General features: G+C 35.4%; 5 protein-coding genes across 6 annotated transcripts; 2 read left to right on the forward strand and 3 right to left on the reverse strand.

Annotated features, from left to right (window-relative positions):
- Window positions 1-2,761: 2,761 nt before the first annotated feature.
- On the reverse strand, window positions 2,762-3,262 carry LOC144555651 (protein FAR1-RELATED SEQUENCE 5-like). Its single transcript, XM_078304052.1, has one exon. It carries the CDS (start codon window positions 3,260-3,262, stop codon window positions 2,762-2,764), a length of 501 nt encoding a protein of 166 aa, XP_078160178.1.
- Window positions 3,263-4,776: 1,514 nt separating this feature from the next.
- LOC144555816 (Concanavalin A-like lectin protein kinase family protein) lies at window positions 4,777-7,123 on the forward strand. Its single transcript, XM_078304247.1, has one exon. The coding sequence runs from the start codon at window positions 4,888-4,890 to the stop codon at window positions 6,913-6,915; it is 2,028 nt and encodes a 675-aa protein (XP_078160373.1). The 5' UTR covers window positions 4,777-4,887; the 3' UTR covers window positions 6,916-7,123.
- A 341-nt stretch (window positions 7,124-7,464) lies between these two features.
- LOC144555872 (tRNA (guanine(9)-N1)-methyltransferase-like) lies at window positions 7,465-9,686 on the reverse strand. Its single transcript, XM_078304312.1, has 3 exons — window positions 9,183-9,686; window positions 8,375-8,734; window positions 7,465-7,983 (listed from the first exon to the last, which is right to left on the reverse strand). The coding sequence occupies exons 1-3, from the start codon at window positions 9,597-9,599 to the stop codon at window positions 7,642-7,644; spliced, it is 1,119 nt and encodes a 372-aa protein (XP_078160438.1). The 5' UTR covers window positions 9,600-9,686; the 3' UTR covers window positions 7,465-7,641.
- A 9,591-nt stretch (window positions 9,687-19,277) lies between these two features.
- On the reverse strand, window positions 19,278-21,400 carry LOC144555874 (tRNA (guanine(9)-N1)-methyltransferase-like). Its single transcript, XM_078304313.1, has 3 exons — window positions 20,940-21,400; window positions 20,157-20,516; window positions 19,278-19,742 (listed from the first exon to the last, which is right to left on the reverse strand). The coding sequence occupies exons 1-3, from the start codon at window positions 21,348-21,350 to the stop codon at window positions 19,428-19,430; spliced, it is 1,086 nt and encodes a 361-aa protein (XP_078160439.1). The 5' UTR covers window positions 21,351-21,400; the 3' UTR covers window positions 19,278-19,427.
- Window positions 21,401-22,974: 1,574 nt separating this feature from the next.
- On the forward strand, window positions 22,975-24,031 carry LOC144555909 (NAD-dependent malic enzyme 59 kDa isoform, mitochondrial-like). Of its 2 annotated transcripts, XM_078304347.1 has the most exons (5): window positions 23,016-23,138; window positions 23,313-23,480; window positions 23,583-23,711; window positions 23,824-23,888; window positions 23,967-24,031. In XM_078304347.1, exons 1-5 carry the CDS (start codon window positions 23,136-23,138, stop codon window positions 23,986-23,988), a joined length of 387 nt encoding a protein of 128 aa, XP_078160473.1. In that variant the 5' UTR covers window positions 23,016-23,135; the 3' UTR covers window positions 23,989-24,031. The 2 variants fall into 2 exon arrangements, with proteins under 2 accessions (XP_078160472.1, XP_078160473.1); XM_078304346.1 differs by having other exon boundaries at window positions 22,975-23,480.
- Window positions 24,032-26,355: the final 2,324 nt, after the last annotated feature.

Genomic DNA, 26,355 nt, shown 5'->3' on the forward strand with positions numbered 1-26,355 from the left:
GAATGATCTTTTCGTACTAGTTAGACAACTATATCAAAGTGTACTTAGAGACACGTGATAACAGTTCTTTGAACAATGGAACATCTCTGCACTTATGCAAAACACTGATCTTTTCACTTGCAAGTAGTACTGTAGTCTCGTTGTAGTCCTTTTCAATTGCAAGGCATATCAAATTTTTGACTTGTGGATTCATGTAATAACTTAATGAGTTCATCTAATAGCTTCAATTTTTAATGAGGTTATTTTGTACCTTTTGAAAATCGCCCAGGTATTGTTTCAGTTTCGCATGTGCCCCTTTGACTCTAGAAGATGCATGTCCTAGGTGCAGCAACAATTTTTTCTTTCACCGGCATCAATTCCTATAAAATAATACTTCATTATTGCACTTATGTAAAATATATCATTTTTTAAAGGTGTGTAAAATACTTCATTATTACCTTCGATATGTACTCTAACGTAGTTTTCTTTATCAAATAATGGAGCTGAAGTTCCAACTATTTTTTTTGAAATTATGTTTCGGTTGAAGAATAAATTGTTGGGTTTTTACGGTGCTTGTAACCAAAACCCGTTTAGGCTTAAGCTGCGGAAAGAACGTAAAACAAAATTTTTACTTCTAACTTAAGTCAAGGATTAAACGGGGCATGTCAAGAAACTTTCCAAGGCGGTCCACCTTCAGTATTCCTTTGGCATCAAAACCCAATTTAATCATTTTACAGATCTACTTCATGATTGATTTCTAAAACTTTAATCTACTTACCAATTAAATAGATTAATATAACATATTTATACCTTGTTTCCAAATCACAGTTGGAATGCAGACCGAGCGAGTAGAGCCTCACCAGGGAAGGAATCGACTCGGAGTATCACACGTGTGATACCTCTATTGGTTATCCACCAGGACTAACCAGAGAGCGGTTTATTTCTTTTGCCAGAAATACTATAAATCGCGGAATTATGCAAAAACACTATTCACAGGAAAAAGACAAAAACCCGTAAACACGAATTTTCGGTTACTCAGTTTCATCAATAAGCAAAACTGACATACCGCGAAATTCGATAAAACACTATTCATCAATCCCGTAAATATACTCCACAACAACCCGCAAGATTATAGTCAACTACGTATAACTTTCTTTTCTCAATCGAAACACTATTTGGGAGAGAAACCGAGAAAGAGAGAAAATACCGATTCGATTCTGCACGAAACGATACAAGTGAATTAGCGGTTTTTCTCTCTACATGCACCCCTCTATTTATAAGCTTTTGAGGAGGTTCGCAAAAGACCGAAATACCCCTCAACATATGCCTATTTACAAGATATGCCATTGAATGGATAAGGATGACATGTCATGTGGATAAGATCGATGACGTGTCATCTGGATAGGATCGATGACATGTCATGCGGATAAGAACGAATCTGAAAAGACCCGAATGCCCTCGGCCCGAATACAAATAATATTCGTATAATTATTCTGAAAAATTATATATATTTTTCTTGCGGTTGTTGTTTCGGTAATTTATACAACGTGTCCTGCACATTTATAAATTAACCGGTTAACTTTTATACAACGTAACGTGTACGTTTATAAATTAACCAATGTTTTTGCTTGTTATTTTCACATAACATTTATAATTTAATTATAACACGTATAATTAATTATAACCATCTTACTATTGATCATAACCAATTTATAATCAATCACAATAAGATTCTCTGATTAACTCCTATATGGCATGACCCAATAGGATCTGTGTTATCTTGGTAAATAGAGTTAAAACTGTTTTAACTTCTATAATCATGAGCGGCATCTGGCAACACATAATGACCATCCAATTACACAGATGATGCTGTACAGTACAATATCATGATCCAGTAAACAATTTACTCGTGTTAATTCTTTTGTCACATAGCTATCAGATTAGTTTCAAGGTAGGTGTGTGTCATCCTTGTAAACTTAATCTTTTCTTGATCTTGAGCATATTATCAAATATGATTACTCTTGTAATCTTACCGCGCGCTGATAATCTTACTCTATCAAGGGGCCCAGTGATGCTATAGCTCGTATAGAGATACGAGGGACAATAGTACTTTTGGTAAACCATCACTACCTCAGCTAAGCCATGTATATCGAAGAGCTACCGTTATAACTGCATTTTACCGACAGCGTTTGATAACAATCACACATATACATTTCTTAGTAGGAAAGATGAATACCTCATACTTTAGAACTTAACACTGAATGAAAGCATTAATGACACGAACACAATTCCGTATAATGTTTCATTCGGGGTCTGTCAGATATCATGTTCCTGGAACATATATCTATGTGATTAAAATAACAACTCCTTGTCTATGGTCTGTAAAACTTGACCATCATTTAATCCACATACTAACCTTACATCGGTAATTAGTGTTCCTGCTAATTACCTTGGTCAGTGACCTTTTAAGAGTATATATCATCTATATTATGGAGTTTCACAATTTCAGTCATGAACTCGAAATGATCCATAAATGCAATAATACTCAAGGCAACAAAATGATATTAATCATCCAATTCATGAACAAAGCTTTATATATAATCAATTATCGTTTTATTGACTTCTAGATTATTACACTAACATAAATCATCGTGCTCATCCACATAGATAAAAAGGTATCGAATGCTTCTTTGGTATCAAAATCCTTTCGGCAATTCGTTAGTATGTTTTTTTTCCATATGCCACACACAAAGAAGATGGACGGTAGTCGAAAAGATAACATTTACCGCATTATGAATGCTTGACACCTATCTGAGATAATAACAGAATGTTGGTTCTCTTCGTCAAGCACTTTTTTGAACTTGCTTAGTGCCCACAAGAAATCGTCCTCCTTTTCATTCTTTAGAAATGCAAACCTAGCATAAAATGTCTTGTTAAAGCATGATACACCAATGATGTTGAAAAGTGGCATCTTATACTTGTTTGTTTTATGCGTACAATCCATAATAAAAATGCTCGAGAAGTTTTTAACCATAGTAATTGATATTGGATGTATGAGGAAAAGGTGTGTAATAGTACTGCTTGTATCATGCTCCACATCGTATATGAAACCGCCTTGACCCAATTCTTGAATTAAAACTTCAATCATTGTTCGACCTCCCAATTTTTCTTTGTGGATCTTTGCCTTCGCATTGTATACCGTGTATGAGACAGCTCTCAGTCCTGGGTTTTCTAATTGTAAAGAAGAGATGATTTGTCTCGGTTGTATACCAGATTGGGACATCTCTCCAATTCCTTTGCAAATAATCACTGACAAGAAGGGTGGCCAGCGATATCGATAGATGCTTCATGATTGTGTGATAAATTTTTAATTTCAACTACCCACAATCCTTCGCCGGTCTTTTTACCCTTAATTTCAAAAGAACAATTAATCTTTCGAGAACCTGTTGTTTTTTGTCTTTTGCTTAATTGTACACCTTGATAAAAAAATTTAAGGCTATTTCCAGATTCGTAATGCGACGTTTTTTTTTTTTGAAATAGAAATTTGTGGGTCACGCCCCTCAGATTCCATTAAAAAAAGACACCAGTGGTGTCAATGTTACAAAGTAGAAAATTGAAAGAAAATAAAAGAAAATGAATGATTAAATAAAAAAAAACAGAAAACAGAAAACAAAAAGCTGTGGTTCTTTTGATAAGAACATTTTGCTTGACTTGTCTATTAATGTTTGGTCGTAATGGAATGTTATTGCAATTGTCCTACAATACCGTGTACCGTTGTCATAGTTTGAGTAGAAAAAACGTATCGTATCGTGTTGTGACCACGTGCTGTATCTTTCTGTGATTAAATCTTTTACGTAACGTGACGTGCAAAAATTTTAAAAGATAATCACAATACACAAATAATCATGGCACGAGACACACAAAGTCAATGCACGTAATTGACAAACATATTGTACCGTTCTGTGTTGTTTTGTAACAGAATTGGCCGTGCCATACCATTTTTTTACTCTAGCCATAGTTGCATTAACTTAGCCACGTGCGGTCCCACAACCATGACATGAAACATGTCATCATAAAGTCTTTTGTACAAGCATATATTTAATTTCGTTAAAAATGATGGCTAGTTGCCAAGAGAAATGTCATTGTTTCTGTCCGTCCTATGGCCAGAATTAATAGTTTCATATTAATTAAAAAAATAAATAAAGTATTACAGTGTATTATGAACTGTTTGATTTTGATTTATATTGACGATATTTTGCAATTTTTTTTTTTTAACTTTATAGCAATTTGCATCGAATATAAAGATCACATAAATTAAATAATATTATTTTATTTGAGTTTTTCAGAACCATAGCTAAGCCTAATACAATATTTTATTGGAAAAATTTGTAGTGTACTAATACAAACTTTTGAAATAGCGAATAGTTAAATAAAGATATATAGTTTCCTCACAATTTAACTTCATTTAATCATCATCCAGAGTCCAGAGAATTCATATCACCTAAGATAACGTAAAATATTTATGTTTAGATCCGATCCAAACAGAAATATTCTGTTGCCACATGGATATGGACTCGGGTCCAGAATCCAGATCCACCCCGAACATTTCCGACCGTTACAAGCGAGATCGCATTTAAAATGGTCCACACTCCACACACACCTGATGCGATTAAATTCCGACCGTTGCAAGCGCTAAACTCCGAGTCAGACTTTTGGCTCCTTTCCCTTTCCCTAGATTAAAAAAATGCAAAGCATATCGCTCTCTTCCCGTTGTTCAAATCAAAATTTACCACATGCTGACTTCCTGTCCCCTGTCTAAGCTTTATCCCCTCTCTTCCCGTTGTTCAAATCAAAATTTAATTAAAAGCAGCCAAATGATACGCAATATCGCTCCTCTTTCTCAATCTCATGGCATCCTCTCTACTCTTCCTTCTTCTCCTATCCCTCTTTACCCCAACCTTAACCAAAAATGTCAGTTTTGATTCTGCATCCTTCTCTTTCTCTAACCTGACCTTGTTGGGTGATTCCTACCTCAGAAATGGCGTGATTGGTTTGACAAAAGAGACTGGTGTTCCTTCCTCGAGTGCCGGGTCAGTTATTCTCAACCTCCCAATCCAATTCTTTGATCCGGTAACCAACACCTCAGCTTCCTTCTCCACCAAATTCTCTTTCTCTATCACTAACCAAAACCCTGGGTCCTTTGGAGATGGCCTCACCTTCTTCATTTCCCCCAGTAATAGCTCTCTTGGTGCTACCGGTGGCTTTCTCGGTGTATTCAACTCAACCAGTTCAACAGATAATGGGACACTAATCGCAGTTGAGTTTGATACCCTGTTGAATGAAGAGTTCAATGATACAACTGATAACCATGTTGGATTAGACATCGGTGACCCACTGTCAATAAAAGCAGTAGATCTTGGATCATATGGGATTGATCTGAAAAGCGGCAATTCGACAACAGCTTGGATAGATTACAGCAGTAAGGATAACCAACTCAGTATTTGGTTGGCTTACACAAATGTCAAGCCTGACAAACCCATTTTTTCAATTAATATTGATCTCTCGAAAAACTTTGCCGAGTTCATGTATGTGGGGTTTTCGGCCTCCACTGAAGGAAGCACAGAATTGCATATGATCAGAGATTGGACCTTTCAAACTTTTGGATTCCCTTCTATAAACCTTTCCTCTAGTGCTACTCCAAATTCAACCAATGGGTCAGTTGGCACTATCCCAAATATCACCATTAATAGCAGTAATGTTACCTCTCGCAAGAGGCTTACTTTGGCACTGGGCATATTAGGCCCTTTAGCTCTTTGTTTGGGATTTGTTCTATTCATGTGGGTCACAATCAAAAAGATTATAGAGTTAACCACAAAGAAAGAGGGTTTTGCATCTGAGTCATTAAAGGGGCCTCGAAAGTTCACTTACAAGGAACTGAGTGCTGCCACAAGGGGATTTCACATGACTCGAATAATTGGGAAAGGAGCATTTGGCACAGTTTTCAAAGCAGTCATGCCTGGTACAGGGGATACTTATGCTGTTAAAAGAGCCAAACAAGAGCACCAATGTAAGAGTGAGTTTGTTTCGGAGCTCTCAATCATTGCCTGTCTCAGGCACAAAAATTTAGTCCAACTAGAAGGATGGTGTGAGGAGAAAGGGGAATTGTTACTGGTATACGAGTTCATGCCTCATGGGAGTCTTGACAAGGTATTGTACCGAGAACCGAACCAAGATCTCAGCTTGGTATTTAACTGGCCTCAACGGTACAACGTGGCTATCGGGCTGGCATCAGCGCTCTCTTATTTACACCAAGAATGTGAACAGAGAGTAATACACCGAGACATAAAAACCAGCAATATCTTATTAGATGTTAACTTCAACCCAAGGCTAGGCGATTTCGGTCTCGCACGGCTCATGGACCACAACAAAAGCCCGGTCTCAACACTAACAGCCGGCACCATGGGTTACCTCGCGCCAGAGTACTTACAATGTGGAAAAGCAACCGATCAAACTGATGTTTTTAGCTACGGCGTTGTAGTATTGGAGGTTTGTTGCGGGAGGAGACCCATCGATAAAGAAGAGGGCTCGAAAAAAACAGTCAATTTGGTTGATTGGGTTTGGAAATTGTACAGTGAGGATAGGCTGATTGAGGCAGCCGATAGCAGATTGCATGATGAGTTTGACGAAGAGGGAATGGTGAGGTTGTTGTTAGTCGGGTTGAGTTGTGCAAACCCGAACTGTGTTGAGAGGCCGAACATGAGGAAGGTTTTCCAGATCCTGAGCGGTGAGGCTGAGCCCATCCCGGTGCCGAAAAAGAAGCCGCTGCTTGTTTTTTGCTCAAGTGCTTCGCTTAGCATGAGGGAGATTGTTTCAGATGGGGAGGACACGGACACACCACCGGGATTAAACCCATTGACGCAAATTAAGATAGATTAATTAGAGTTGTTTTTTTGTGATACGAGAGTAAGTGAAATAATATTGCTGGAGCAATGGATGTGTGACTTTGATTTATTTGATTTTTCTTTTCTTTTCCACATCTAGGTAGATTCATATTTATTTTTTAGTTTGTTTGGGACTTTGGGCTGAAGCTGTTATGTACAAGGGATTGCAACATAATGACATGTAATGCGTTTTCTTGTATCGAGTCCATTTTATTTACAAGAAACATATGAATATATGATTGAATAAATATAAATAATAGAATAACATATAATCCTTGAATAAATATAAATAATAGAATAACATATAATCCTTGAATAATTTAAAGAATAAAATTTAAATATAATCGTTGAATAATTTCTTCTTCTGTTTGTTACTACTATTATCGTTCATCTCACTTCTACACTTTCCTTGAATAAATTCTACACTAACTATTCCTACCCCCAGAGTCACTGTCGGTTGGCCTAGTTCCAAAATTAACAGTGACCGGCTCCACCTGGCAGTGACTAAGGGGGCAGGTGATCTCCTATTCTCCTTCCTAAAAAATAATCTTTGAATAATTTTTCCATTAATACTGTAACACACAAAATTGACAGAATAACCTTTGTAAGTACATGTTCAACACATACACCTGAAATAAACCTCACTTACAATCTCACAAGACAGTGTGTGTTAGCATCCAGACCAACTCAAAACATTGACAACTTGAAACAAACCATTCTTTCATAACAACCCCTTGCTACCATTATCATTTACTAAGGAATTGTCTTCAGTGGTGTTATTATCTTCTGATGCCATATGTTCTCCATCTTTAGTTTCTCTAATGCACTGCTTTTTGCTCACAGAGCCTTCCTCAATCACTCCTTCCAAATCCTCTCTCTCGTCTTCTTTAGTTACTGCTACTACATCTGCTGCATCTTGAGTTGCAACTTTTTCGTCACCTAAGGTTTCTCCTTCAGCATTATCTCTTTTTCTCTGTGGTATCACCTTAAAAAATGCACTCTTCCAGTCTCTTGTTTCAATAAAATTCAACATTATTTCAAATACTTGGTTTACTGTAAGCACCTGAAGAAAAATAAAAAAGCTTCAATTCAAACAACCAAGTGAGAAAGAAGATGATTAAACCATTTCTTATTGATATCCTATGCATATCCAATGCAACCTATAGGTCAAACAAACTTCCCAAATGCAACCTTCCTATATGACTTTAGAGACTACAGAACTATGCTAGGCTGTTAGCTATGTTGTTCAAAATCAAAAGTATAAATACAAAATAAAATTTGTTAAATGATTTTGCATTGACCTATCAAGTTCATATTGCCGTCAAAAAAACCCCAGTTAGGCAGTTGGTGTTCAATTAACCATAAATTGTGCAAGCAATCCTGCTCGGTGACTCCAAATTGTGAAATGGAATTTTCTTCATTTTACTCCTAACTGGATGTATTATAATTTATACCTGAGAACTTGACATTTTCAAATAATTCCCAATTGGCAATTTTGCAGATTTAATGCCTTGTTGCTTCGCCTTGTCCAGAGTTATCCCTTTAAATCTATTCCGATCAACCAACCCACCAATTATGTAAATGCTCTTCGAATCAAGCTCCTCAAGAACATTTTCTGAATCAGCTGTCAAATAGACGAGATTTTCCTTTTGGTCACTCAGGGCTTCAATATATGGTCGAGTCTCCTTTTCTATTAACCACTTGTCAAATCCAGGGATCTTTTTCAATCGTGCCTCCATTTCACCAGTACAGCCTGTCAGCCAGAGGTGGGTTGGATTTGTGGATCTACTGTTTGCACCATAACAGCATATTATCTGTAATTATATATATTATTTATTCAGTTAGCATAAGTGACTATAATTTAATTTGAGCATTTGGGATGATTTTCATATTTTAAAAAGATAACTAGTAAACTAAGAATTAAATTTATGTCAAGTAAATTGGGAAGGGGCCAAAACAATTCGTTGGTGTACCAGCCTAGAGAGTCTCTTACTTTGTAAATTGTGATGATGAAGTAGCAGGCCTGTTCTTGGATATCCGCAATAAAGATATTAAACAATAAACCGGTAGAGAAACAAACAATGTCATTTCTTGATTTGGGACATGACAAGAATTTGGGGATTTGGAGGGAGGCACATAAATTTAAATTTACATGATTCAATATCCAAATTGCAAATAGTAGAGCGCAAGTTTCATCAGTAATACGCAGGGTCCTAATGCACATTGCTCAAATTTTGAAAACAGAATGAAAAGAAAATGCACCTGCTGCGAAAGAGACTGTATTTCATTAGCAGTCATGTGGTCCTCGAAATCAAGATCCAGCAAAACCTTCTGACCGACCTCTGCTGCCTTATTAAGCCGTTCGATTTTTTTCCGATGCTCCTCCTTTTCTCGCTTAATACGCTCCCACGTGGCCTCCTTATTCGACTCAAGCAGCTTTGCCTTCTCCTCAGGCGATAGCGACTCGAATTTCTGATTCCAATTGCGACGGCGCTTCTCTTTCTTCTCCGCCTTGCGCTGCTTCTCCGCCGCCTTCGTCTCGGCCTTGCGAGCGGTGAGGCCCTCTAGCTTCAAAAGCTTCTTCTGAGCTGTTTTAGTGAGGGTTTGGGTTGGTTTTGGGTCTGTGTTATCGCCGTCGGCGGAGGCGGTGGCGTGGCTTTCATCGCCGGGAGCAGCCATGGCGAGGCGGCGGTAGGCTGTGGTGTGAGTGTAGGATTTTCTTGAAGGAGTGAGGGGTTTATGGAGGGTTTTCTTCCAACTTTTACCAGTTCACCGACTCGAGTTTGAAAGAGATATTACAAGGCTTTGCTCTTCAGCCCAAACTTATACAAGGCCCGGTTTAGAATTTGTTCATGAACAATATAGCAAGCACCGACACTACACCTGAATTAATCATAGATGTGGCCGGGTGAATGTTTCACATTTTTTTTTTTTACTATGTGAAAAGTTTGGGCTCTTGTATCTGTCATGATCTGGCCGGGTGAACGTTTCACACATATATTTTTTTTACTATTTGAAAAGTTTGGGCTTTTCTAGTCTCTGTCTCGGTCTTAATGGGTGTTACGAGTTCACAGAAATCAACTATATATTGTGAATGAAATCTGTGCAATAAATGGTAATATCGTTTCAATTTTTATCATAATAAAATGAAATATCTTTTCTTAAGTTCATTGCAGGAAGAAAATGAAGTTTTTTCAATAATTTACTACTTTTATGTTCACTATTAAAAGATATATGAACCTCGTTACAAAAAGAAGATGAAATTCTTTCCCCCGACTCGTAGTCAATATGTATGTGACTTACAATATTGATGAAATTTTATATTGGCTCAAGTACAAATGAGTTTTTAACAACCTGTCTCGACTCGGCTCGTTTTGATATGAACCGACAGCTCATTTACAGTCCTATTTTGTCTGTATGTGATATGGAGTTCAATTCTTTTTCGGTGCATTGCTTCCGTTATTACGTTTTTGCTTTTTGATCATATGGATTAATTAGAACGAGAAGTCAATATGTTTTCAAGTCAAGAGAAGTAATATATACACCAAAATACTTTTAATTAAAAATGCATTCGGTCTCTATTCTATATAAGCTATGATGATAGTTGGAGTTAATTATTTTTCTTGTTCACAGTTATCGTTTACTTGGTTTTTTTTTTTTTTTTTAATCCTGAAGTACATTATGATTCAGTAATAAGTTGTCTTAATTTTATTAATTGAAAAAAAAAGAAAAAAAGAAGAAGAGAGATTCAAGTCAAGAGAAGTACTCTATGCACCAACCAATATTTTTGTAATTAAAATATACATTCCGTCTATTCTATGTAAGATAGAGTTTATTATTGTTTCTTATTTATAGCTATCGTTTACTAAGTCCCTTTTTATTTTTAAGTACATATTATGACATTCAGAAATAAGCTATCTAAAATCATTAATTGAAGTAATGAGCTATCTTTTTTGAGGAAATATAGGAGTCATGCTCATATTTAATTGAAGTAATGAGCTATCTTTTTTGAGCAAATATAGGAGTCATGTTAATTGAAGTAATGAGCTATCTAAGATAGGTAAACATGAGTGAGTCTATGGTACTATGCATATCACGGGTTGTTACTGTGCTACGGCTCTATATTCGAGTTTTCAAATCCTAACGGTCGATCCGAACCGTTCATCTTGTTCTCCATATTAATATGTGTTTGGAGACCAAATTTTATATTTTTTAAAATTTTTTTACTATTTCTTTAGATATTTAGAAAATCACTTGATCTGAAAATTCTAGACCATCCAAAAACAGTGATTTTCAATAAATCTAAGAAAATAGTAAAAAAATTTCAAAAAATGTAAAATTTGGTCTCCAAACACATATTAATATGGAGAACAAGATGAACGGTTCGGATCGACTATTAGAATTTGAAAACTCAAATATAGAGCCGTAGCACGGTACCAAATCGTAATATGCATAGTACCATAGACTCACTCGGTAAACATTCTGTTTTTCTTTTGAGCAAATATAGGAGTCCCTGTGCACCATTTTATTATATGAAGTTTTTCTCAAATCAACCAAGTATACATTAGTGTACTTCACTATATTGGATAGAAATTGAACCATTCATCATAAATTTCAAAAAGATATCGATCTTAATGATAAAATGTTATAATTTAACGTGTCTTAAAAAAATCAATCCGCTTAAAAAAATTCGAATGCTGCTTATTTGATTAGACATTTGAGAGAAAGAATGGAAAAAAAAGTGCTGTGTTGTAATTAATACGCCGTGATTTTGGTCTCGTGTCATGCCGTGATCAAGTGAACAGTGACCCATGCCTTGCCGTGACTAAAATGTCAACGGGTGGTCACGGCACGTGACTCACGTGCCGTGACTATTCGCTTGTCGTGTTCAAACGTAACTGGTCACGTTTCTCACGTTTAACTATTTTTTCACAATTTAAGGTAGTTTATTCAAGATTCACCATTTGATTAATACCCAATAGTCACACATGACTCGCATGATTAAGTGCCGTATCGTACCGTGATCGGATCTTTCGCGTGCCGTAATTAAAATGTCAAGGGAAGATCATGGCACGCAATACTCAAGTCACGGCACGGAACAGTAACACGTGCCATGCCATTTTTTCCACTCTATTAGAGATGATGTAAAGTCTTCCTTAAAAGCAAGGAAAACAATATTAATTAGATAATCGATTCTTGATAGGGGTGTCAATGACACCCGTTTACCCATTTACCCTACCTGTATCGTATTCGATAAGACGGGTATGGGTAAGGTTTTTTTTCGTTAGTTTATTGGGTATGAGTATAGGTAAAGATTTGTTTTTGTTAGATAAACGGGTATGGGTACGGGTAAAGGTTATTTCGTACCTGTTGGGTAATGGGTAATTATATGAAATGTATTATATATAAATATATCAATATTATATCTAATTTATTTATTTTTCTTCTTTTCATATTGTTGTATGCCTGTATCAACGCTAGAGACATATATATCAACAAATTCATTTCCTTGTTTTCTTTCTTATTCATCGTTATTGCCTTTTTCTCAATTCTACAAATGGAAATATTCCATATTTCAAAGAAAATATATCCTCACCTTATTTCTGGCAATAATGTATTGTTTGGTCTAAATAAGTAATCCATTAATGTCAGCTCAGGTGTTAGCATCTGAATTTTGCATTACATGTCAGCTTTCTCAAGGTTATACTATGAATATATATATTTAATAATTGAATGAGATGGAATGAAATGTTAGAAGAAAGAATGTAACAAATGACAAAATTGACCATATGCTGTCCGAACCATTATATTGGTATTTTCGTTATTCGCCCACTACCGTTTCGTTACCCGTTAATCATAACGGGTATGGGTAGGGTAGGGTAGGGTAAGACAAATTCTTAACGGGTATGGGTAGGGTATGGGTAAGGTCAATTCTTAGTGGGTATGGGTATGAAAATGGTTCCACCCTCCCCGTATCGTACCCATTGACACCCCTAATTCTTGACATCTTCAAATTTGATCTTTATTTATTAGTTAAAAATGCTTGTTTAGGAACGCTAATTATCCATCTAACGCATTTAAAATCAAATTTAAAAGTGAAAATTATGGACATGTCCATTTAAACTTCTATTATTGGATATTTTCCATTAAAACTGTATTTTTTTTTATTTATCCGTCCAAAATCATATACTTTAATTATAATATCCCTAATTCTGATGTTACTGAATTAATCTGAATTACATTATTAATTAGTGTTAATTAATGAAAAATGACTCCCATGTTCATATAATCGCATTTGTCGTCCTGAAGCAATGATACTTTTATTTTCAATCATAATAATTGTGTGTTTTTCATGTGTGTGTGATGAATTGATATATAACAGTTTTTTGCCAACGATTCTGCTGTTTTTCTAAAGTATATTTTGTACATGTAGTCGTACGCATGTTTTTCATTTTTAAAATATTTTAAATTATATGATCATAAAAAATGACAGATTTATAATAAAAATACGGTTTTTCTGTGCTAGCGTAATTCTAAAACAGTTTGGTTTTATAAGAAATCTTAGAGATGACAAATATTAATTGCTTCTATAATATAAAACTTTGGTTTGATTATTTTAGTTTGGTTTCAACTGAACAGACTGTTTGAACACCCCTACTTTGATTGATGTGATATAAATAAAAGATATAGAAAAATTTAGATATATGCCTATCATAATTTCTTTAATTAGATATTTTCCTATCAAAAACATTAAAATTAGTTATGTGTCCATCTAAACTTACTCAATTAATAAATATAGCCATTTCTCCAAATTTTCATTAAAAAATATAATTAATATTGATTAATATTTACATTGACAAGTTTAAACCCCCGAGTTCAGATCATGCAAAGTAACCTAATTTTAGGATTTTAAATCGAGACTGTCTGATTCGAATCCGTGATAATCTATCTAAAGTAGAACACACATATTCAGACATGAATTTGAATCATAAAATATTCTCGAGCAACAGATTTGAATCGGACGGTCTCAATCCAAAAACCAAAGATTGGATTACTTTTAATTCTTCTCCCATGACCCTTCCTCTTCCATTAGGCTCTTTCCATTCTGCCGAAGTTCTTCCCTAAGGCTGTGTTCCAGAAGCCTGTTGCATAGAGGAAGGGTACGGGAGGCGAAGGAAGGGGAACGCACTCGTGTTACTCTGTTTACACCCCGAATCAGTGGGTACAAATTTCAGGGGCTTTGAACGTAGAGTTACCCTGCAACAGTAGCGTTTCCCCTTCCTCTCCTCTCTGATTTCTTAAGTTCTGGAGCAAGTAATAGTGGTGGGCAGCTCCGGTCTGTCTTCGTCTCCCCTTCCTTCCCTTTAATGAGAATAGGGCTGGCAAAAAAATTCGTTGTGCTAAGAAGGATATTTTTGTTAACCAATCGTGCCAGCAAGGCTGAAGAATAGGGCTGGCAAAAAAATTTGTAGTTCGTGATTCGATTCGGGTTTGATTCGAGTTTAATTCGATTCGAAATGGGTTCAAATTGAAATGAATCAAACCAGGTTTGGTTCGAAATTTATTCAAACCAAACTCAAACCTAGCCTGGTTTGATCGAAATGGGTTCGTGAACTTTTATGGTTCGAATCTCATAATAACATCGACCATTCATTTACCTAATGAAATTAAAATCCAAGATAGAGAGTCATAATTTAACTTAGCCGACACTCCATCGCTTTTAAATCTTAAAAACCTAGTTCTCTCTCCGCCTCTCCCTAACTCACTCTCCATCTCGCTCTAAAATCTAGCCGATGCTCTTGGCGACTGGCTGTCTTTCCGACCGTCACTCCTCTCTCCGGCCTAGACAGCTGTCTCTCCTCTCTCTTCGGCCGTCTCTCCTCTGCCTTCTCTACCTTTCAGTAGAGGTGCTACTTTTACTCGATTACCCGGATCCGATTAATTTGGATAAGGTATAGTTTAAAAATATAACAAATTAAATTATGGGTATGGGTACAAAATTAATAATTTAATATCCGACTCGGATCCGAACCGGAACTGATACTGTAATGGGTAGGATATGGGTATCATTTAATTATCCGACCCATAACCGAACCCGACCCGATACCCGTATAAATACCCGATAAAATATATATTAATAACTCTGCATCAAATTTTTGTGTTAGATAATATATTTCAGCTGAGCTATAGTTTGATAAAACTTAACCAAATTTATGCTATTGTTTTACACTACTCTTTAATTACAGCCTTAACTAGCCCTTTAATTACGCCCTTTAATTTATGTGCTATATTATACACATGTGACACATGACACATGAATGTCAAATTTATTCTTCCATAACCAGCTTATTTTATACCTTTTTTCCTCTATTACATTCAATTCATAGATTCTATTACATTCAATTGGGATAATGTACTTGCAAATGTTGAATTAATATAGGATAGTATTTTTTAATTTAGATAGATAACTAATAATTTAGAGTTATTATTTTTATTTTGCTATGTAGCATGATATATTTTATTATTTATGAACATGATCAATAGTATAATTTTTATTTTGCAGTAGTTTTTAATTTATATTTTAATGATTTATTATATGAGATGTTTAAGAAATTATAATTATATTTAAATGTAAATAATTTCTCGAATGCTTTGGAGTTATGACCCATACCCGAACCGGACCCGATAATCCACAAATAAGTTACGGGTATCTATCTACTCGGAACTGAAAGACTGGACCCGAAATATCTACGGGTAGATAAGTATCTGGATCCGGACCCGACCCGATTTGAAACAAATAAGTAATGGATTGAAATTTGGACCCGAACACTTTTAGGGTACGGGTCCAAATATAATAGTACCCGGACCCGACTCGACCCGATAGCACCTCTAGCTTTCAGATTCTCACTTTATTAGATGGTCTGATTGAGGGTTTGATCGAGTGAGTACTCAAGGTACGATTACTTGTTTTACTACATATTTCAGTTCTTGTACTTAATCCCTTTTTTACGATTATTTGTTGTGATGTATTTTTTGATGAACAATTTTTTAATTTAAAAACACTCATTTTATACCGGTAAATGGAACCTATGTGAATTTTATTCCGCGAGAAAAAAATAACGTAGGAGTTATGACTAGACTTCACCTAGCAGTTGTAGTTTTGACTAGACTTCTCATACCAGTGTCGCCTCCACCTGTTCAAGGCAAAGGAGCTAGTTGTGGACAGTAATAAAATTATAAAACTCAGGCCGTAGGAACATGTATGCCTACTAGGAGTGAAAATGGTATGTATAATATTCGATCAGTATTCGATTCATATTTAAAAACTTAGATGTAATCCGGATTTGTATCTATATCCATCTGATATATCTGATATCTACTTCATATCCGTATCTAGAAAATGAAAAAAAGAATATAGATATGATTTTACCTCTATCTACTTCGTATCCGCTCCGTTTTCACCCCTAATGCCTATCTACATTTCTCTAAAAAGAGGGAAGAAAAAATAAATTGATGGGAAAATCTGTTATTGTAACACTGGTTTAAATATAAGGATATAATTGTCCTTTTAATTTTTAATTACTATTAATTAGTGTTTTAATTCATTTAATCAAAGAGTGGGTATATTTATAAATTTAGTGAGTTTTGATGGACAAATAACTAATTTTAAAGTTTTGATGGAGAAATATCTAATTGAATAAGTTATGATGGATATATATCTAAATTTCTCATAATAAAAACGGAAGTGTATAGAAAAAGAAAAACCGATTTTAAACATATTTGGTTTTTCTCTCTCCTCCTCCACTATCAACTGGTACTAATTTTGACTAGTGCTTTTTTCGAACTGCTTCCTTTGGACATGTTTGATGGTTCGTGCTCCTCTCAACAGAGCAATTTTTATCTCGCACTAGGTAATATCTTGATTTTGTGCTCGTGTTAGAGCCTCTAATTAGTGTTTTTTAAACCGTACCTTGAAGAGAAAATGTTTCAATAAGAAGGTACACTGAAAGCTAACTACACATGAATGAAAAGGACGAGAAAGAGGAGTGCCTAATTAGCACGAATAGGGAGAACTCATCTTCTATTTTCTATCCATTAAGTTTCACACTAGATCTTGTATGATTATTGTGTAAACGTATCTATTTTTTTCTAATTGTTTAAGAAGGAGGGATCCAATTACATCTTTTTTTTGTAACACCGAATTACATTATCTATTTATAAAATTTTTAAAGTTCAAATAGTCAATCCAAACCATTCAACATAATGGATATATTAAAATGTGTTTGCAGATCAAATTTTATATTTTTTTTAATTTTTTTACCATTTATTAAGTATTTAATAAAATCGTTATATTCAGACCATTGAATTTTTGTACCCATCTTAATAAATAGTAAAAAAAAATTCAAAAAAAATATAAAATTTGATATGCAAGCACATTTTAATATATCTATCATATTGAATGGTTTGAATCGACTGTTTGGACTTTAAAAATGTAGGGTGTAATCCGATGTCGCCAAAAAAGAATGTAATTGAATCCCTCCTCTTGTTTAAGACTCTTTAAAAAATTCAATTAAAAAGTATACGGGCCTTGTCTCCAACAGCCAATTTTTTTTTTTTTACCATAAAAGAAAATCAATTAACCACAAATTCTGATAAATTTTATTTTTGATACGGTCACAACATTAGATGATGGACACAATATATTTTTTTTTTCTTTTGTCAAAGTAAATTATTGGGAATCCGCCATTGATTTCTCTGTTACAAAGCAAATTTTTGTTTTGGGCAATCAAAGCCAAATCTTGGTCAAAACTTTGGTTTTCAGCAAAACGAAAAGAGGAATATACGTCCGCCCTTTGTGATTACAGTTGTATAAAAATGAAATTTATCATAACTCGTGGTATATTGATTTATATTTTTTGTGAATGATAAAAATAAAAATTTCAGCTCCAACAGCAAAACAGAAAATTAATACAATCTCCACAAAATCACAGGCTCAAGTTTCAAATTAAAGCACAAAGAGCATAAATTAATATATCTATTTTCACCATAAAAATATAAAATATGTAAAAACGTGGTCATTCATATGCATATAATCCGAAATATAACAGACATGTAACTATTTAAGAAATTAGCGGTTGAATCGATTGATTTGCCGATCCAACCAATGAACCGTTGATTTGAAGTTTACCAGGTCGACATCTGATCCAAATCCAAGATAACATTGCTTGAAACACGTATCATTGTCGTACGTGTTCTCAAATCTGTTCAAAGATCATTCCAATTTGATCAATGAAATAACATCATTTGAACCACGCTTTTAAATTAATTTGTGTTTCCATTTAGATTTTAATGCTTTGGTTGATAGGCTGAATGGTATCTCCGGCCGGTATGTCCCACGTGCATGGTCGGGCTGACGGGTAATCTCAGACTCTCAGTTTTGCAGGGAATCATATTTGTTGATTGTGGTTGTTGGGTTCATCTTTACTAAATTAGAATTTATTTAATGGTTCTTGAATATATTAAATTTATCAGAAGGTTCTTGTATATTTGTTTTCCATGTATGCTCTAAATTTTTTGTGAGAGCTTCTTCGTATAAAACATAGATTTATTTCCGGATATTTGTCAGTTATTAATATAAGATATTTGTTTCTTCTATATTGCTCACTTCATAGGTTCCAATATAACTTCTTTATATTCTTTCAAGTTTCAATCATGTAGGTGTAGGGTACACTACACGTGAATTTCGCCTTAACACTACTATATTATTGGTCCAATTTGCCGACATTGATCTTTTAATTAATATTACCGTCAGCCTGTCAGGAGGATTCAATCCTCTATCGTTTAGTCTGCGTAATCTGAAATTCTGAACCAAGCGTTGTAGCCACTTTCTCAGAACAGACTAGAGGGATGGTTTGAATGCTAGACTTTCATGCCACAGAGGTCAAAGTCAATGAAAGTAATCATATACAATTTTTATATTCTCATGCTACATGTGAGGAACAATTTTACGATACACATAACATTTTACTCTAAATTATATAAAAAATAGTGTATAAATACAAAAGAAAGATTGAAAAAAATCACGTGGGAGAATCGTGAGCAAGCCATGCTCAAAATGCCACAACAAATCATGCGCACAAGATAAGAGTACTATCACTACTAGAATTCAGGTTTACAAGACATGTCTTTTTTCCATGGACTTCCCTTGCAGAAAGTCAGAAAAAAAAAAAAAAAAAAAAAAACTATTTGCATGGGATTAGCATGCAAATACTACCGTAACAACTACGGTCGTTGCAAATACCAAGTATTTGCATGGATATTTCTCTGGCTTTTTACATTAGACTATCCTTTGCAAAAGGTGCGCATGCAAATACTTTCAAAGTTGGCGCCCATCAGTATTTGCAAGACTAGCTAACATGGGTCTCATCTGATTATTTGCGAGGCTAGCAAACGTTGACAACTTGAAACAAACCCTTAATAAGAACTCTTTGCTACCATTATCAGTTACTAAAGCACATTGTCTTCAGTAGTGTTATTATCTTCTGATGCAATATGTTCTCCGTCTTTAGTTTCTCTAATGCACTGCTTTTTTCTCAAAGAGCCTTCCTCAACCTCATCTCCTTCCAAATCCTCTTTCTCGTCTTCTTTAGTTACTGCTACTAGATCTACTGCATCTGGAGTTGCAACCTTCTCTTCACCTAAGGTTTCTCCTTCAGCGTTCTCTCTTTTCCTCTGTGGTATCACCTTAAAAAATGCACTCTTCCAGTTTCTTGTTTCAATATAATTCAACATTATTTCAAAAACTTGGTTTACTGTAAGCACCTGAGGAAAAAAAAAAAAGTTTCAACAAACAACCAAATAAGAGAGAAAGAAGATGATTAAACCATTTCTTATTGATATCCTATGCATGCCATATCCAATAGCTCAAACAAACTTCCCAGAATGTAACCTTCCTATATTAAATATTTAAATTAGAGACAAGAGAACTAAGCTAGGCTGTGAGCTATGTTGCACAAAACCAAAAGCTAGGAATAAACACAAACTAAAATTTGTTAGCCGGTTTTGCATTGACCTATTAAACTCACATTGCCCTCAAATAAAGCCCAATTAAGCAGTTGATCTTCAATCAACCCTATGTGCAAGCAGTCTTGTTCAAGTGACTCCAAATTATGAAAAAAATACACCTTGAGTGAAACGAAATTTGCTTCATTTTACTCCTAACTGGATGTATTATACCTGAGAACTTGACATTTTCAAGTAATTCCCAATGGGCAATTTTGCAGATTTAATGCCTTGTTCTCTCGCCTTGTCCATGGTTATCCCTTTAAATCTATTCCGATCAACCAACCCACCAATTATGTAAATACTCTTCGAATCAAGCTCCTCAAGAACATTTTCTGAATCAGCTGTCAAATAGACAAGATTTTCCTTTTGGTCATTCAGGGCTTCAATATATGGGCTAGTCTCCTTTTCTATTATCCACTTGTCAAATCCAGGGATCTTTTGCAATCGTGCCTCCATTTCACCAGTACAGCCTGTCAGCCAGAGGTGCGTTGGATTTGTGGATCTACTGTTTGCAGCATAACAGTACATTATCTGTAATTTGTATATTATCTATTCAGTTAGCATAAGTGACTATAACTTAATTTGGGCATTTGGGATCATTTTCCTACTTTAAAAAGTTAACTAGAAAACTAAGAAGTAAAATTATGTGAAGTAAATTGGGAAGGGGCCAAAACAGCTTGGGCACTGTACCAACCTAGAGAGTCTCTTACTTTGTAAATTAGGATGATGAAGTAGCTTGCCAGTTCTTGGATATCCGCAATAAAGAAAATAAAATGCCATTTCCTGATTTCGGTCATGACAAGAATTTGGGGATTTGGAGGGAGGCACATAAATTTAAATTTACATTATCCAACATCCAAATTGTAAATAGTAAGGCGCAATTGTCACCATTAATACCTAGGTAACTAATGTACATTGCTCAAATTTTGAAAACAGAACGAAAAGAAAATGCACCTGCTGGGAGAGAGACTGTATTTCGTTAGCAGTCATGTGGTGCCCGAAATCGAGATCCAGCACAACCTTCTGACCGACCTCTGCTGCTTTCTTAAGCCGTTCGATCTTGATCCGATGCTCCTCCTTATCTCGCTTAACCCGCTCCCACCTGGCCTCCTTTGTCGACTCAATCAGCTTTGCCTTCTCTTCAGGCGAGAGCGATTTGAGTTTCTCATCCCAATCGCGTCGGCGCTTTTCTTTATTCTCCGCTTTGCGCTGCTTCTCCGCCGCCTTCTTCTCGGCCTTGCGAGCGGTGATGCGCTCTAGCTTCAAAAGCTTCTTCTGAGCTGTTTTAGTGAGGGTTTGGGTTGGTTTTGGATCTGCGTTAGTGCCGTCGGCGGTGGCGTGGGTTTCTTCGCCGGGATCAGCCATGGGAGGCGGCGGTCGCTGTGGTGTGAGAGTGTAGTGTAGGGTTTTCTTGAAGGGGTTAGGGGTTAATGCTTGAGGGTTATTTTACAAGTTAAGAATACCTTCCGAGTTTGAAATAGAAATTACAAGGTGCTCTTCAGCCCAAAACTATACAAGGCCCGTTTTACAATTTCTTACTATGACGCAGATCCAGAAAGGTTCATGAACAGTATAGCATGCACCTTCGATACAACATCTGAACCATAGGGAGAGGGGGTCCGACGCCCATCGGATCAGGTCCCGTCCGATGAGCTAAACGCTATCCTCTGCGGAGGTTTTATCTGCGGTGTTGTGCGGTGGTTTTGATATGGTTCGTTCGTTTCGGATCGGACGGGCTGGATTAAGGGTTCACCAAATTTTGAGTTTTTTTAAAATTCGAATAAGATCTGATCTGGTCCGTCCGATCCGAAAGATCGGACCAGATCAAAACCACCGCACAGCACCGCAAATAAAACCTCTAAACCCGATGAGCAGTATAGCATGCACCTTCGCACTAACTTGATTAACGAAGCATTCTCTATCAAATTGGATTTATCAATTGTAGACCCAATTAGCTCATTAAACCCACTAAAATTCATCCTCTCCCTTCCGTCTCTTCACCGCTTCCCTCTCTCTCTTGTCGCCTGCGCTCTCTCCCTGGCGTTGGGCATACTTCGCCTGCTCTCGGGCCCTCGTGTTGCTCTCTCTCTCGCGTGCCTCGCTTTTTGTATACCTTGCTCTTGCTCCGTCGCTGCTTCGTGCGCTCTCTCTGCCATGGATTCAGAATCGCAACCACTGCATCACTCGCCACTCGACCTGCTGGCGGTCTCTTCTCCTTCGCGTGCTCTCTGTTCCAGACCATTATCTCGTCAAGGTTAGTTTCTATCTAAATCTGTATCAGCCATGTATCTCCTGTTGCCTCGGGTTATGTCATTTGAGCAACCAGTGGCGAAGCCACCTATATCCAGGGGTAGGCAGTCGCCTACCCCTAGATTTTGAAATACGGTACCAAATTTGTATATAGGTGGTTTGGATTTGAGTTTTGTCTACTCCTGATTGAGTCGAAGTTCTTGATTAGTGAAATTGGCCGAGTTATTACAATTTTGGTAGTCTTTCATCAATCTATTTTGAAATATTTCGACAAGAAAAAGGTTAATAAAAATGGTATGATAGTGGGACTACAATAAATTTGTTATATTTTTGTGAAAGGAATAGACTAAAGTGTTTTATAAAGTAATATACTGAAATTTAATGTAATGCATTAATTTATTTTTATTATGTTTAACTATTCAAAATGAGCTGAATTTTAATAGAAGAGTCCTGTGAACTATGCTTCAAAGTAAACTTTCAAAAAAATCGAGTTTTTGATCTAATTCGGTGGATTTCTACCGATTTTCTCTATTTTAATTCATGGTTAATTACCGATTCCGCTTCCAATGAAAATTATTTAATAATATTTAATAATTTAATAATTTAAATAAAATATAATAATAATAATTTATTTTGTCTATCTCTGATAAAAATTCTGGCTATGCCACTGTGAGCAACAATATGAGCAATTCAGTGAGAAATCTTTCCTATTCAATGTACAATTTGTATCGTTGTTAGCTGAAATTGTACTACATTTTTTTTTGGCTAATTGTTTTGGTATTTAGTGAATTCTTATGATCACTGAAGCACAACACTCAAGGCAAACCAGAAACTGTTGTTTCCTTGGCGAAATGGCGAATCCTGAATAGGCTACATGATAGGAATGCGACACTTTATTACATGGTAAGGTACCAGTACCAGTACAGTACCATAATGTACCGGATGATACCATACCCGTTTTTCCGAAAATACCCTTTGGTTGTTTATGGTTTTTTGCTTTGGAATCATGGCTTAATTTGGCAATCTTCTATAAATAATAATAAAATTCATTATTATTTTTCTACCTTTCTATTTCAGGTTGTTATTGATAACATAAAAGATTTTGCTCTGGTAATATACACACCGACTGTGGGCCTCTTTTGTCAGAACTATGGAGGTCTATTCAGGCACCCAAGTGGCATGTATTTTAGTGCCAAGGATAAAGGAGAGATGATGTCTATGATTTACAATTGGCCTGCTCAATATGTATGCTTATTTTATTTCCTCACTATAATTTAACTCTATGATTTAAGCAAGCTAAAATCAAAGAAAATTGAACTTATTTTGTGAGTTTTGATTTGTTCACAGGTGGATTTGGTTGTGATAACAGATGGTAGTCGGATTTTGGGTTTAGGTGACCCTGGTGTACAAGGTATAGGTATTCCAATTGGTAAGCTTGACATTTATGTGACAGCAGCTGGTATCAATCCACAAAGGGTAAATCAAATCAAACTTGTTTTTACTGTTTCCTGTGCAGCAACCGAATTTTTATTTTTATTTTTGCTGAGATAGGCTTTGTTCTCCTCATTGTTCTTTTTTTATTTTGCAGGTGCTTCCAGTAATGCTGGATGTGGGGACCAACGATCAAAAGCTTCTAGAAGATGAGCTCTGCGAGTAAGAGTACCGCCTAAAGTATTTCCCAAATTGGAAATCCTTAGATCAACCACTAATGGTGTAATGCTTTCTTTTTAGACTTGGGCTTAAGGCAACCTAGGTTGGAAGGAGATGAATACTTGGATATAGTTGATGAATTTATGTGTCACAGCCTGAGGCTAAATTGGGAAAAATCCAAATTGATTTGGACTTGGTCAACGAGCTTAGAGAAGAAGGGTATTCGGGCAGAACGGGAAGAACAGAGGAAGCATCGGGCAGAATAATTAAACCAAATGAAACACTGACAGTGGGGCCAGAGCTTGATTCAAATAAGTCTATCGTTGAAGCGCTTGGCGTGATATACAGGCGCTGTAAAGTGGGACCAACATGTTCAGAGAGGGAGGCGCTGAGTTCATCCACGGGAGTGCTGAGATGGCAAGCGGAGGTTCAATCAAGTAATCCAACCGACGGATTGGATTGATTCTAACTCAAAGAGCTTCGTCTATATAAAAAGAATTAGTCTAGATATTATGATTATGAAATCTGTTGTCTGATATTTACAATTTTTCAGTTTTTACTTTATCGTTTCCTTGTATCCAATTTACCAGTTCAATTATTTGCAATTTCACCTTTTCTCTTCTTTGTTGTTCTTGTATTTCTTATTGAGAGCTAATAAAATTCGCCCCTTTATTCTATTCAATTCGTGTTTTTCTATCTTAATTCAAATTATTTGTTCTTGTCCGAGTTGAGGGTCGTTACATTATGGAAGCCGTGAATGCACTCTGGCCCAAAGCGGTTGTACAGGTAGGAATTTTTTTAACTAAAAGAGCTTTTTGGATAATAATAACCCATTTTCTTTATTATTTTCGCCTAACGCCTAACCCCTAATTGTTGGAGTAGTATAATTGACAAGTTTGTTCCTACTCAGATGTTTTCTTTATCTGTTGAGGAAAAATCAAAATCAAAGTAAAAATCATGCAAATAACAGATTTTGTCCAACGTTGGATTCCCTCATTAACTGATGAAACCTGTGATGGGAATTCATAAATTATAGTCTTGATTGAGTCAAATTAAGGTAGGTACATGTAATTAAATATAGTACGGCAATCTTATTACATGAGCAGCATAATTTGAAGTCTCACAAGTGTACATTGATTAGGTAATATCAAAGAAGATTGGAGACTTTAATTAAGTGCGCATTGACGATGATAAGGGCTGAAACCAAGCCGATTCACTCTGAACTACTTAAATTCAAGGAGCTTTGGTGAAGTATCTCCATGGGAGAAGTGGCAAGGATTTTATCGAGACTTTAATTGAGTGCACACCGATGATGGAAAGGGCTAATAAAAGCTTTATGTCAAGCACTGAAGTTGAAGCCAATCCTCAATTGCTGAAAATTCGAGGAACCCTAGTGAAGTATCTCCAAGGACAAGTGCAAATGAGGGGTACTTTCTCAGAATTGCAAAAAGTTCATTGTAATATGTAATTTCATTTCTGTAATATAATTTTGTAATGTAATGAAGTGTGTGAATTTGATGTGTTAACTTTTTGTTTATCTTTTTTAGTATTTTACTTTTCAATCTGTTCATACTTACTGGGACTTTTTTTTTTTTTTAGTAAAGGTTGGAGGTCAAACTACCCAACTTTCTAATACTCATGTTATTACAACAAATGATTTCCCTCATCCTGGTTTCGAACCCATGATCTCTCATATAGAGATCATGTGCCTTTGTCACTAGATCAAAGGCTAGTTTTTGTGACTTGATTTTTTTTGTTGTAATTTGTATTGTCTATGTAGATGAAACATTAAATTTTTTGAGTATTTTATTTTATTTTTTTATACATGAAGAAGTTCATATAATATGCTTTGTTGCTTGTATTAATTGAATAGAAACTCACAAAATTTAACTTGCAAATTTAATTCTCAAATGCTCAGAATACCAAATACAAATAATATCAATTGACATACAATAATATAACCAAGTTTTAGTTTGACATACAATAATATAACCAAGTTTGAATTTGCATACAATAATATCAATTCATACCCTAAATTATCCATAGCAATACATATTTAAATAAAAATCAAAATTGCAATAGTTGCAAAATTGTTAACATAACTAACCAAAACACATACCAAAACAACAAAATTCATAATTCAGACCCTATATTATCCATAGTAAGCCATATTTAAATAGTTAAATCAAAGATGCATCAGTACTGTTATCCACTCTACTTTTCTAAACATGCAAAGTAAAAGGAAAAGAAAAGTTAAGTCAGGCTTAGTAATACACAAGGGAAGAAACTATGTTCAAATCATTATCTTAACATACATACAGAACGATGTTCAGATAGCTAGTTTTAGCTAATTCATGAAAACTATAATTCATACAAAAATGACCAATCTAATTTTAGCTTTCAAAATGTCACCAAAACAATGGCCTTTGCAATGTAGACTCTAAATTATCTAATACAAAATGATGTTCAC

Source organism: Carex rostrata, chromosome 6, assembly GCF_964058835.1.
Source record: "Carex rostrata chromosome 6, lpCarRost1.2, whole genome shotgun sequence".
NCBI lineage: Eukaryota > Viridiplantae > Streptophyta > Magnoliopsida > Poales > Cyperaceae > Carex > Carex rostrata.

Excerpts from the sequence above, each read along its gene's own strand:
- LOC144555651 (XM_078304052.1), bottom strand. The coding sequence starts at position 3,262 with ATGTCCCAATCTGGTATACAACCGAGACAAATCATCTCTTCTTTACAA.
- LOC144555816 (XM_078304247.1), top strand. The coding sequence starts at position 4,888 with ATGGCATCCTCTCTACTCTTCCTTCTTCTCCTATCCCTCTTTACCCCA.
- LOC144555872 (XM_078304312.1), bottom strand. The coding sequence starts at position 9,599 with ATGGCTGCTCCCGGCGATGAAAGCCACGCCACCGCCTCCGCCGACGGC. Across the intron at positions 8,735-9,182 it reads TACAGTCTCTTTCGCAGCAG|ATAATATGCTGTTATGGTGC; the intron begins GTGCATTTTCTT and ends ATATAATTACAG. Across the intron at positions 7,984-8,374 it reads TGAAAATGTCAAGTTCTCAG|GTGCTTACAGTAAACCAAGT; the intron begins GTATAAATTATA and ends ATTTTTCTTCAG.
- LOC144555874 (XM_078304313.1), bottom strand. The coding sequence starts at position 21,350 with ATGGCTGATCCCGGCGAAGAAACCCACGCCACCGCCGACGGCACTAAC. Across the intron at positions 20,517-20,939 it reads TACAGTCTCTCTCCCAGCAG|ATAATGTACTGTTATGCTGC; the intron begins GTGCATTTTCTT and ends TACAAATTACAG. Across the intron at positions 19,743-20,156 it reads TGAAAATGTCAAGTTCTCAG|GTGCTTACAGTAAACCAAGT; the intron begins GTATAATACATC and ends TTTTTTCCTCAG.
- LOC144555909 (XM_078304346.1), top strand. The coding sequence starts at position 23,136 with ATGGTAAGGTACCAGTACCAGTACAGTACCATAATGTACCGGATGATA. Across the intron at positions 23,712-23,823 it reads CTGGTATCAATCCACAAAGG|GTGCTTCCAGTAATGCTGGA; the intron begins GTAAATCAAATC and ends TTTATTTTGCAG. Across the intron at positions 23,889-23,966 it reads CTAGAAGATGAGCTCTGCGA|ACTTGGGCTTAAGGCAACCT; the intron begins GTAAGAGTACCG and ends CTTTCTTTTTAG.